At 44.0% G+C, this 12,718-nt stretch overlaps 1 protein-coding gene across 1 annotated transcript in view; it reads right to left on the minus strand.

The window, feature by feature from the left end:
- Itprid2 (ITPR interacting domain containing 2) overlaps window positions 1-11,652 on the minus strand; it is a 35,779-nt gene extending 24,127 nt beyond the window's left edge. The window contains 13 exon segments of the mRNA XM_038336351.1: window positions 1,577-1,795; window positions 1,797-1,901; window positions 1,904-1,954; window positions 1,956-2,015; window positions 2,018-2,134; window positions 2,136-2,277; window positions 3,284-3,493; window positions 4,682-4,780; window positions 4,874-4,913; window positions 6,769-6,825; window positions 7,642-7,691; window positions 10,973-11,018; window positions 11,299-11,652. Coding sequence (XP_038192279.1) covers window positions 1,577-1,795; window positions 1,797-1,901; window positions 1,904-1,954; window positions 1,956-2,015; window positions 2,018-2,134; window positions 2,136-2,277; window positions 3,284-3,493; window positions 4,682-4,780; window positions 4,874-4,913; window positions 6,769-6,825; window positions 7,642-7,691; window positions 10,973-11,018; window positions 11,299-11,509 — 1,407 coding nt within the window. The 5' untranslated portion in view covers window positions 11,510-11,652.
- Between the last annotated feature and the right edge of the window lie 1,066 nt (window positions 11,653-12,718).

The following is a 12,718-nucleotide window of genomic DNA, read 5'->3' on the forward strand; positions in this document are numbered from 1 at the left end:
GGTAAAGATCATTATCCCTAAAGTCTATTTACAACAGACAAAGCTAACAAAATAATTGTTTTATTTATTTGAGAAAATATCTATGTATATCAGGCTACTAGCCTAGAAACTTGCTATGTAGCTTCATCTTGTCTCTGAACTTATGGCCATCCCGCCTCAGCCCTCTGGATGCTAACATTACACACACACAACACCATTCCTAGTGACAGCACACACAAATATCTAACTACACTTCACAAAAAAGGTTCCACCTTATGTTGTCATTAAACTGATTTTGCCCAGCAGAGGGCACAAATGAAACAGGTCTAAACAGAAAGGAAAGGGAAGCTACCATTTTACAGGGGCTGTGGACTCTGGTGAATGTAACGGTCCCTTTCAGAGAACTGTCCCCTTACACTTCTGCTTAGAAACCATCAATTCTTGAAAATCCTATAAATCACAAAGACACTGCCAAGCTATTGCTGTCCAAACCGAAACAACAGCATGAAATTTTCAGAGAGTGCATGATTTGTATTTGTTTTGTGTGATACGGTGCTGAAGTGTAGAAGCTGTGGGGTTGCTCAGCACAAAAGAGTGGGCCCCAGGAAAGACTCGAACCAGACTTAGTAGTTAGACCAAAACAACATGCAACAGGAATCATTAGGACAGGGCCAGAGGTTTGAAAGCATACATCATAATTCCCTTCTGTCCTCATTGGACTGAGATGTAACTGCCTTAATAATTGAATAATAGAAATATAGCTACAGGAAAAAGATTTAGGGAAAGTAGCCTGCAAGAAAATGCACAATATGCCAAAGAGATTCTGTCTCTTTCCCCTTCCTTTCATTTTACTCTTTAGTCATAATGAACATTTAAAAATTCTAAAACTACACACATACAAAAAAAGAAAAAAAAAACATAAATAGCCCAATCAGGCCCAAGCATCAGTCCCGCCCACAGTGCAATGGTGTCCTGCTGGACCACAAAGCTGAATCTCCTTGTGCATCAGTCCCTATGGTCAAGAAGGAGCTCTAGATGAACCTCATGAGAATTTTTCCTCCCCTGAATTCAAATTCTACCATTAACTAGCAGGATGATTTTAATCAGTCAAATAAAAAGTCCCCAAATGTTGATTGGGCTTACAAACACCACTCAGTGCCTTCCAGAACCTTCCCTTCTTAGGCAATAAACCAACCAAGACAGTATCTATTCCACAATCTTGCCTTCAACCCCTCTCCCTAGTCACTGGGACCCCTTTCCGATCCTGAACTGCATATCTGATTGATTTTTTGCATTTTACTGTATGCAATACTGATTTGGAATTTACATATACACTCTCAAGGCCTCTCTCTGACATCAAAATCTTAGGCTTGAGAGAAAAATTGGCTGCAGATAAAATGTCATGTTGGGGGGAGATGACATAACAGTCTGGCCTGAGGGGTGCCACCACACACAGTTTGGCAACCAACTCCTGGTTCGTGGGGGACGACCCAGGGCCAAGTTTCCATAGCTACGAGTGTGCCGGCCTCCCATCTCATGAAAAGGTTCTGGAGCTTCTCTTCCGGGCTCTTTGCTGTCTCGGGAACCATTTACCTACCTCTTCCATCTCGAAGGAGTCTTTCTGCTGCATCATTATGTTTCTTATGAATGGGATCGTCAGGGGTGCACAGGGCTCTTTGTCACTTGTAGATGCATGGGCACTTCTCAGCTCACTGCTGCTCTCGGACTCGCAGTGGCTCGGCATGTTGACATCACAACCTAAGACAGACCCTGCAACACCAGATTTATCCTCCTGACTTGGAGTTTCCTTTGCTTCCTTCGCTTTCCATTTTGTGGCTAATGTTACTATCTGCGTCATCAGAGAGTCTGTCGGTATCCACACTGTCTGTGATAGTCGATGAACTACCCCGAGACTCTTCTCTGTAACTGTAGCCAGTGTAGAAGAGGACTCCTTCTTCTTCATAACTTTCTGCAAACTTGGGGTCATTCTTGCTGCCACTGTCCTCAGCCAGAGAGATGCTCAGAGCCTTTCCTTTCTATCACTAGAAGGGGAGGGGCTCCCTTCCCCTTTCTCTGTCTTTATCAACACATACGTTTAGTTTGATAGTGTTTTCATCAGACGGTTTGCAGTGTTGCTTCGAGTTAGAGGAGGGGGGAGGAATCTGATGCCTCCTTGGTGGAGGGTCGACTGAGGACATGCTTCCCAATTCTCTTGAAGGGGGGTTCCCAGAGACTTGGGAATATAGAGAAGAAGAATGCATTGGCACAGTAGTAAGCACTTCAATTTGACGAAACGGCCTACAGGAAAAAAAAAAAAAGAAAGAAAAAAAGAAATTATATGCTTATGTTATATGTACCTACTGTTAAACAAATTCTATGCTATCGGCACATAAACACATGCTCGTTTAGAACTCTAGTAATTGATTTAGACCTTAGTATTACGAAATCATCTTTTCCCATATAAAACACTGAAATCTCTACATTGTAGAATAGGGAAGATTTTTTACTGTGAACATAGAATTTATATTAAAAAAGTTAGAAATAAGCACAAAATGGCGATAATACTGAGTATGAGAGAACTATGCTACTGTTCTCTAGTATGATTTATGTTTGATCATGGACTCCACTAAGACTCTCAAAATGCCTTCCTGAGAGAACACATCAGCATATACTAACACTGATCCATTGACAACCCTGAAGGAATCATGTTTTTTAACTCTATTTACCATAGAAACCAGCAGAGATGGAGTGAAAACCAGCACACCAGCCAAGGTAAGTTTGATTATAGAAACAGCACCTGAAATGTACTGACTTTTCATTAAAGTTAACAAGTTCTTTCACCTACTTCTTTCTTTCTGAACAAATGCCTCCGATTCGAGATAAATAAAGGTGTCTGCAATAATAAATTGATGATTGAGTTAATGAGGAAGGAAAGATGGAATAACCTCTATAAATAGAATAATTAATTCAGAATGAGTAAAAGATGCCTATTCTAGTATTACACCTTCTTTTTAAATGTCAGGTGCTCAAAACAAAGGCCATCTGGCCTTAGATGCTAATAAAAAAAATTTTTTTCTTGTTTTTTTTTTTTTTTTTTTTTTTTTTTGAGTCAGGGGTTTCTCTGTGTAAACAGCCCCTGGCTGTCCTGGAACTCGCTCTTCCTGAGACTCGGCTGGCCTTCGAACCTCACAGAGATCTGGCCTGCCTCTGCTTCCTAAGGGCTGGATTAAAGGTGTTGTTGCTCCACCCGCCCGGCTTGATGCTAAATTTTTAAATGCAATACATTAACTATCAAAAATCTTACTGTCAATGCATTAATTTGGGTTTCTCACTTCCATCCGTTTGCATTTGTGCACTCAAAAATACTTTAATGTCTATGCCTCTGGCAAAGGATGATGAATTAAAAAATCTGGAAGGAATTTTAGAAGCAATATCTGGTTCATCTCGTCCAAATCCAAGATTGTACAGAATTTCTTCAGGATCTTCTTCATAGAGCTCCAGCAGTTCTGAGACACTGCAACGAACGAGGATAAGCGTGAGGATGGGAAGTGTAGCTGTGGTCGACACTGCACTCTCAAAAACACACAGCTCGGTCTGTCTCTACTCTTCACACCAACATTTCTTTCGCTGTCTTCTGATACTGCGCACTCCTGGGATACACAACCCTTAGGAAGGACACACAGGTGCATTTTCTCAGGGTGCTAATGTTGGAAAAACAGAAACTGAAGTTTGAACACATAGTCCCTAAAAAATGAAAGAGACCTCTAACGGATTCCTCACCCTATTTTCTTGGTCATTTTTAAGGGATTCTCCAGTAAAGCAATTCAGTTAAAACAGAGTATGCATAATAAGGAAAGAATGGATGAAGGGGAGATGACCAGGAAAAGCATCTCGGGAAGTTGGTACGGCTTGAGTACTGAGGAGCCAGATGTGAAACACAAGCTTGTCAGGCTTTTTTTTTTTTTTGTCTTAGAGAGGCAACTACCTTAGAAGAAGCAATGAAGGAGACAAAGTGGAGTCAGAGAGCAGGGAGGAGCCTCCAGTTCTCTCCCCACATGTACTCAGGAAGGAGGGGTAGGGGAGGAGGATGCAGGTTACACAAAGGGAAACTCTCTCTCTCACTCTGCTGTGCTGGACGCTCAGCAGCATCACACCTTTTCACCCCAGTGATAATCCAAGCTTTCTGGGGCTCAGTAACAACCAAGAACTTGTCAAGAGGATGGTTATATCTGCTTCAAAGATAAGTGCCTAGGTTGTGATACAATCATTTGTACAGCAATTTAAATACTGGTTCCACAGGCCCCCATAGTTGATTTAATGCACGTATTAAAGATTGGTTTAACACGCTGAAAACAAATTTAGCCTTGAATACAAAGAAACTAATTAGGCAGGTTTATGCTGATTTCTATGTCAGTTACTCAAGGCTCTCATAGTACAGGGGGGTTTGGTTCTCATTCCAGTATGGAGTTTCTCTTTCAGGATGCTCATACAGCTTTAACTCTATTTACTGTTAGGAACACAGCTACTGATTTCATTTGCTTAGTTACAGGTGCTGTTGGTTTCTGCACGAGAAGCTCCTGTCAGTTATGACAGTTCAGGAAACACTTTGGGTTCCCTTTAATTCAGTCTCAGCATCAAAACAAAGACCAGAAGGTGACAGGTCCCTTCAGCAGCATATGATCCCAGGCTTAGCAGGACTCACCTTGACACTGTACCACTGCTTTTCCCAGACCCAGTAGAATTCATACTTCTCCCTTTCTGATGGAACTGTAGTCTCCTCTCTTTGGCCAGGATATTATTGCTATAAACATAACAACACACTTTAAAAACCTGATTCTTCTATAACCAATCCCTTTTCACTTTCAGAAAGAAGCAGAACCAAACAGGTACATACCAGTTTTCAACTTGAGCATCAGGTTCGTGTAGATGATTGGCTACAAATAAAAAATAAGTGAGCTCAATAAAAATCAATAAAAAAAATAAGTGAACAGAGAACACAGCCGCCAGCAGGACAATGGCACAACTATGCAGAACACAGGTTATCCACATTGCCACAGCTGGCCTGCTAACTGTGGCCGACTGAAACTACAGTACAGAGAGGCAAGCAGTGGGCCAGCAGCTTTTAGAGGCTGCTTGTACTTTCTGGCAATGCAAAACTACTCTTATTTGAGTGCTTAAAAATAAAAAGATCTATTAATAATCAGTTAAATTTCTGGACCAGCTTGAAAAGTTAATGAGGAAAATAAACAGCACATACTGGTGTACGCAGTGCTATTAAACTTCCAAGTTGTCAATCAAGAACTTCTTAAAAGCAAATGTAACCGGGCACCAGTGAGTGGAGCCACAGTGCTCACATATTTCTTATTTGTTTTCAAAGCTGCTGGCAGCCTTAAGTATGCAATGTGAAATGCTCTACACCTTTCAATATAACGTTTCCTTTAAAAGCCAAAAATAAATTAATTAATTTAAAAAAGAATCACCTAACATAAAAAACCCAAAAACCATCCTCTCAACTTTATTAGATTAACAAGATCAAAGCAAATAGAAAAAAGCCAATGTTTAGACTTAATTTTATCATTATTTATAGAAAAATGAAACAAGTGAGGTTAATAACAAAAATGTCTACTTCATCAATTGCCTTTTTTCATTTATGATGTACAAATTGGTGAGAATGTTTTTATTTTGCTTCTTTGTGTATCCCCTAATAGCATCATCTGACATCATGACCCAGGCAGACTGTTAAAGCTGTCCACAAGGTGCTGACAAGCATCTTAACAAGGTGCTGACGGGTTTGTTAAGGGCAATGACTTGAAAGAAGGAAGCTAAAGTTTTCATTTATTCTTGAAAAATACATTGATAGATAGTGACAATATACATATTCTCAACTTTCTGAGGGTTCTAATGCTAAAATGCTCCAATAAGTAACTCAGCTTACAAATGGCATTAAAGTACCAAAGGGCCAAGGATACAAAATTCAGTGGAGGAATTCACTCTTCATCAGCTTCTACTTTTTAAGCATTTAACAAAAATCTTTAGTTCTTTGTAAAAGTTACCAATAACCTATTCACCTAGTGTAACAGAATAGAATCAGTGTGGGTTCAAGCATGGTGGACCACACCTGCAATCAAGACGCACACAGCTGTGAATTTGAGGCCAGCCTGAGGCTACACGGGGAACTCAAGGCCACTGTGCCTACAGAGCAAAACCTATCTCAAAACACAGTAAAAGCCCTACCTTTTATTATATCAACAAAAGAGTTTTAAAAAGAGAACCCTAACTTACTGTCCTGGGAAGCTTTATTGGGAAGTTACAAAGAACTGAAAGACATGCTTTTACAGCGCTGAAGCGCCCTGACAGACACCAGCAAAGTGACCTGACTTCGACTTCTCTTCAGTCTTTGTGCTTCAGCCTTAACTGTCAGGAAAAGAGGGAGAGCCTGAGGAGAAAGACAAATCCCAGCCAGAGTGTGACATGAGTCCGCTTCCCTGAACCAAAACTAACTGCAGCTGAGTTTCTCCTGCATAAATATTTAAGCTCCTTTTCTCCTTGGGGACACTTTTCCCCTCATTTATATCACCATAGTTCTGTCACAAACAGTTCCTCCAAGCGTTGAAAACAGGTGAGAGGTAGCTATGGTATTTCAGAGAAAGCATCCTACCGGTTAGGACAATGAAAGTGGCACATTGTCAAGACCTTCCAGTGATCCCTGAGAACTGGAGACGGACAGTCTTTACCTCATTTCTAAGATAACCATAGCTACAGGAAGGCACAGCTCCTCGGCAAGCATACCTTCAGCTCCCAGCGACAAGTCATCTTCGAAGCTTCCTCCATTTCTCCCAAGCACACCTACAGCAGAGTGTGAAAATTCAGAACCATACCCGAGCTCTGCTCTACCCCATGACGCCACTGCCATACAAAGTCATTAATTAAATACGTCGACCAAGCAAAATATTCCATAAACCACAGGAAACTATCTCAAACCTCAATGCACTCAAAATTATTAAGCTGGCCATGCAAACGAGCTTTTTCTCTGTTGTACAGAAATAACGTTGGTAGCCAGGCAAAACTTCCAGAGCACAGGGAATAGACTTTATATTTCTTACGCCTAGGGAGACATTTCATTAGACAGAATACGTGACTGGAGAGTTCCACAGAAAGCTGGGTCCTGAAGCGGCCACCCCTTCTCCACCTTCAGGCTGCATCGGGCCGAGCTTTGTTCTCCTGACACTGTGAATTCTTTCTCTTCACCCTGTCATTACCTGCACATTCTTGTTGCATTTTGAACTTGAGAATTTTGTCTTTCACAGGTGCTAAAATTTCAGGTGTGGCAATTTCAGTTAGTGTAAGCAAAGAAATGTTACAGTCAAATTAGCCTACCTAGTTCACTCACTGTGAATTTTCGTTATGTTTACATATCGTACCCTGTATTTGATCAGCCTTTATAAGATCTAACCGGGCAATAACAATATAAGTATGACATTGTGAAAAGCTTTGGGAAACAAAGTTATTTAAAGTTACTATTCTTCCATGGCTTATGAGAATATTTTTCCCTTTGAACTTCTAGCTCAGAATGGCGCCAAGCCTCACTTGTGTGATTCAAGCACACTCTCACCTAAAAGACGAAAGAAAATTTTCTGTTTGGAAAAAAGAAAGCTCTCTTACCCTTCACTGCTCCACCACTTTGCTCATCCAGTGAGGCTCCCAAAGGGGTGCTGCAATCACAGAGACACAGAAGCCTCAGTCCTCTGAAAACCCATCTGCAGAACTGTCACTGCAGAGCCTCACTGCAGAGTTACAGCCAAGCAAGCATCTTAATCAATTTAGCGCTCCTCCCCAAACACCAGGAATGTGAGTGGCTTACATAAGCAATGTCCTTCTAAGCAAATACGTGTTGTCAAGTCAGTTCACCAGCAATGACTTAATCACAGGTCTGCTCTGCAGCAATTAAGAGCAGGAATGGCAGTCGTACACGATATTAATTGTTATTTTCTTTGCAAACACACACATACACACACAGAGAGAGAAACAAAGACAGAGAATATCGATGACAAAAGGCTACGGAATCGTGTCAGTGTCTTCCGCCGAAACAAACCAAAGCCAACTAAACCAAACAACCAAAGAAACAAAACAACAGAAAACATAATTTCAGTGGTAAGCAACTTAATTTAGTAAAACAAAAAGTTCCAAGGGTTAGGAAATAAGCCCAAGAGTTTTGGTTCTTTCTTACCTGTCAGCCGAGCCGGCAGTTCAGAGTACTGCCTCAGCAGCTGCTCCCTACCTCAACGAAAGCCTTCCTCATACACACAGAGAAGATTAACTTTGGAAAGTCCTCAGCTCAGCTTGGGAATCAGGGTTAAGGCTCAGCCAAGGCTGATTTTCTCCCCATTTGTAGTTCAAACACAAATGTCTCAGAATTGGTTGCCAAATACAGAGATACCTTTACTTTTCTCCAAACAACTTAGTTTTGTAACTTGAATCACAGAAACATCCCTTTATTCTGAAGGCTGCATTTATTCAAACTTTGGCTTCTCAGTAACAGTTCCGACCTGCTAAAGGCTACATCCGAAGAGAGCTCCATCCTGGGAACCGTTTCAAAGACTGTGCTACAGAGCCGGTTAAAAGTGCGAGCACACACATAAGCAAGGTGGGTCTCTGAAACTGATCTTCTGAGACTTAGAAGAATCAAGAGCAAGCACCATAATGGGAACTGATAAAAACCTTTCACTAGGTTTTGCATATATTTCATTTAAGCTCTAACTGATGTTATTAGGAAACCCTGTCTTTTCTCCTGATGGCTCTTTTCTTAGTTGGGCCCAAACACTGTATTTCTGTGCCCATAGCTGCCCGTGCTGCTCCGCACTAACAGAGAACAACAAATGAGGCAGACTATAACTGGCTTCCTTCTTCAAAAACAAGTTCTTTACTCCTAGCTACCCTCGTCCAAGTCCCAGCAGAATCTGCACTGCTTCCTAGATGTCGCTTCAGTCAATTTGGGTGGTTAAAAAAAATAGTTATCAGAATGAATAAAGATTCCATCAGAGAAGAGAAAGTATGACATCTTCACTCAGGATATGGATAACAATGAGAAACAGAGTATTTCAGAATTGGTCAAGGAGGGAAAAAGCTATCCTTCTAATCATTTGCAAAGAATCTACAAAATATATTAACACTCAACTCTGAGAAAGATCCCACATTGCTCTTAAAAAATAGGAAGGAAGGGGAGTGGGGGAAATGTATAGCTCAATTAAAAACAATAAAGAATAAAGAAAAATACAGTTGCAAATATCTTAGCAATCAAATCTACAACAGAATAGCCAACATCAAATAGGATTCCATGTTCTAACTTTCCCAGGCGCAGATGAATATGCTTGTGTGCTGACAGGGGTAGCTATCGGAACAACAACGCCATCTATGAGAGGAGGGACAGAGGCTGCAGAATCTGTGCACATTGAGTTTAGCAATGAAACTTCTGGAATTTTCTGATCTGAACTTGTGTCCTGGTCAATGTCAGCATTCTCCTACTGCATTTACCTGAAAGATGCATTTATTTTCTGTCTACTTAATATTTTTATCTTCTTCAACCCTGCTTCCTATACATCATTTTTTAAATGTGATTTTTCTCTTTGCCTTACATTAAAAAAAAAATCCTTTGGCTTGAAATAAAATGCTAGAAAATTTAAGAGCGATTTTAAGGGTTAACCAATACTGTATTCAGCAATGGATTTTAAATCAGGACCAAGATGTAAACTTGAAAGACTTGAATAAAAACAAGGGTAGACTACACTCTCCACTCCACGATGGAGAAATATCAGAGATACTGCTTTCTACGTTCTCTCCTAGAAAGTTTCGACGATGTCCATCTAAAATTCCAACCTTTCTGTTTCACACTATTCTGCTGACCAGCCCCTGGCACACGACTGTGCTTCTTAAAGATCATATTCTCATAACTGAAGGGGTAAACTAAGCTGAGAGTTAACCTAAAGATGTCTTGAAGCAGTGTATTTGCCTCTGTGCTTCTTTGAGAGGGCCGTCTACACATTCCATAACATTTCCGACCCTTCCATGACACAACTAACCAAAGCAAAGAAAAATAAAAATCCGCGGTGAAAAATCAGTAAGGCTCCAATCACTCAAGTCACCAAAACAAAGACTTCCAGTATTCCATCTTTAAGGGACAAAAATTACTACCATATATAAGAATCGCTTTCCAAAATAAAAAAACAACAATATAATCCCCAGAACAAACATAACTTGAGAAAACAGCAAACGCCAACAAAAGTTTAAAAGCTATAATCTTTACACGGATTTTTCAAAGAGCAAATAAATTGGAAAAAGATGAAAGTGAGATACATTTTACCATAGTCAGATTTACTTGCAATGCCACCTATTCTCTGTATTTTATCAAACAGTTTTGTGCCAGTTGCCAAGGCATGTAACTACACAGACTCATGAAGTCTGAATGCCTTCAAAGCTCCATTTCCTTCTTCGAATTCCAACGCGAGCTGACAAACCCAGGTCCAAGGAGTTCAACTCAAAGGACCAAGCTGACTAGTTTTAATAGCTCCCCAGAGGGACTTAAGGCACACAACCCAAATTAAAGCCCGGTTAGAGTAGTTAAGTAAATTAAATTCGTCTAAAACACATTTGAAAGGAAAATGACTTGGTGCCAGATATGCAGATGCCAAAATAAAACACCCTACGAAACACCAGAATTCAAAGAAATGCCACGACCAACCAAAGTAGCATCACCATGACCTGTTTTAGTTTTTGATCTGATGCTGACATCACGCCCGGGCTGCTAAACTTTGCAGTCCTAACTGTAAAGTTAACTCAGTCACAAACAATCAGCGGCCACAACACTTCCACTTCTAATCGCTTTAAGAAGGAAGCTATCGGCCGGCTCACTTTCCGGTTCCTAGCATACAGCTGCCACGGGACCCAGAGACACCGCCGAGTCCCTCGCTTCTCCCCGGACAACCCGAGCAGGACTCACCGGCAGTCTTTGAGCCATATTGCGATCTTCTCATTGGGCACGTTTCCTGCGGAGCAGAGCGAAGGGACAGCTCGTTAGGGACTCCAGAAGAACTCAGAGGCTGTGCCATCCTGACACTCCCTTGCAGAAGAATCCGCCGGGGGTAACCGGCAGCCTCGGGGAGCCTTCCGGGCGCCCGACCGGGCGGAGCCAGCCGGCAGCCAGGTGCACAGGCTGGCGCGAGAGCGCCGATCACGCGCGCGTGTAAAGGTCGGGGGTCGTCCGGTTCCAGCGCCCGGTGGCACGGAGCACGCCACCTCCCCGCCCGCACGTCCCGGAGAACCGACCTCGCCCCGCGGCCGCCGGCAGCTTCGCGCCGGGGAGGTCCTCCTCGTCGTCCTCGTCCTCGTCCTGTGTCGTCGCCTCTGTGGACAGATCCTCCGTCTCCGACGCCTGCCAGGAGCTGCGGCACTTGGCCCAGGCCTTCCTCCTGCGACTCGCCACTTGCCACTCCAGTTCCTCCTCCGCCTCCGCCGACGCCGTCAGGGGTCGGTTCATGGCCGCGCCGGGGGCTTCCGCGGGCCCAGCCCGAGCCTACGCGGGACACGGCGGCGGCTGCGGGGACCCCCGCCGCTGCTGTCAGCGCCCAGCCGGGCAGGGGGCCCGGGGGAGCGGGAGCGAGCGCCGCAGGAGGAGGGGACTGGGAGGGAGGGAGGGAGGGAAGGAAGGGAGGGAGGGGCGGAGGGCCGGCGCTTCACGTGAACCCGGCCTGGCGGGGCGCAGCGGCGCGAGTGGCTCCGGGGAGCGCGGTAGGCGCCGAGCGCCCGGCCGGCCCGACCCCGCCCACTCCGAGACCCCGCCCCGCCCCCTTCCTAGCCACGCCTCCCCACGAGACACGGTCCGGCCCCCTCGCGGCAGGGCGCCCCGCCCACGAAGGCAACCACGCCCCCTTCCGGTGGCGGTCTCGCCGGGAGCCGGAGTGGCGAGTCCGGGCGGGGCTTGGCCTGACGAGCCCGGAGCCGACCCGCCCCTTTGGCGGTTGCCACAGGAAAGAGCCAGATTTGTTTGTTTGTTTGCTTGCTCCTAGATTTTCCTTCTGTCAGCTCCACGCTCAGCCAGCGACTGAGGTAAAGTGCCAAGGCCAAGTCTCGTAACTCGCCCCCGCGCGCGAGCAAGTGGCTGGGCTGCTGAGACCTCTCCTTTGAGGCGTTGCTCCAGTGTGGGATGCCTGAGGGGTTGGGCAGGGATGAAAGAAGCAGGGGGTTGCACCAAGTGTGAACGCCTCCCCCGGTGCTGCTTGCACGCTTGAGAAATGTCCGTCCTGGCTCGTGCGAGTGATGGGAATGTGCTGAGAAAGGAAGGACAAACCACATGGAAGCTGCCGGCCGAAAAGGGAAGGCGACTGGAGCGAGAAATGGCCCTGGAACTGTAGAGCTAGCTAGCCGCTTGGGAGTGGAGGGTTAGGGGAAGCCACAAGAAGCAGACAGTGCCAAGGTTCTGAAATGAAATGAGCCTCGCATCCTCCCTCCCCCCCGACAGTGCCAAGGTTCTGAAATATCTTTTAAATGAGTCTCGACATCCACCTTTATCACATTTTTATCCCTTATGAGAAAACAGATTCAACTTCTATCCAGAATGAGACAAAGTGTGACTTCTCAAACAGCGAACATCCTCTCTAGTGTTATTTCTAAACTATCTGCACATAATATAGGTTTCCAATATTTCATTGTACATGGTCTGAACTCCGAAAACAAAGAATACTTTCTG

Source organism: Arvicola amphibius, chromosome 7 (assembly GCF_903992535.2).
Source record: "Arvicola amphibius chromosome 7, mArvAmp1.2, whole genome shotgun sequence".
Lineage (NCBI taxonomy): Eukaryota > Metazoa > Chordata > Mammalia > Rodentia > Cricetidae > Arvicola > Arvicola amphibius.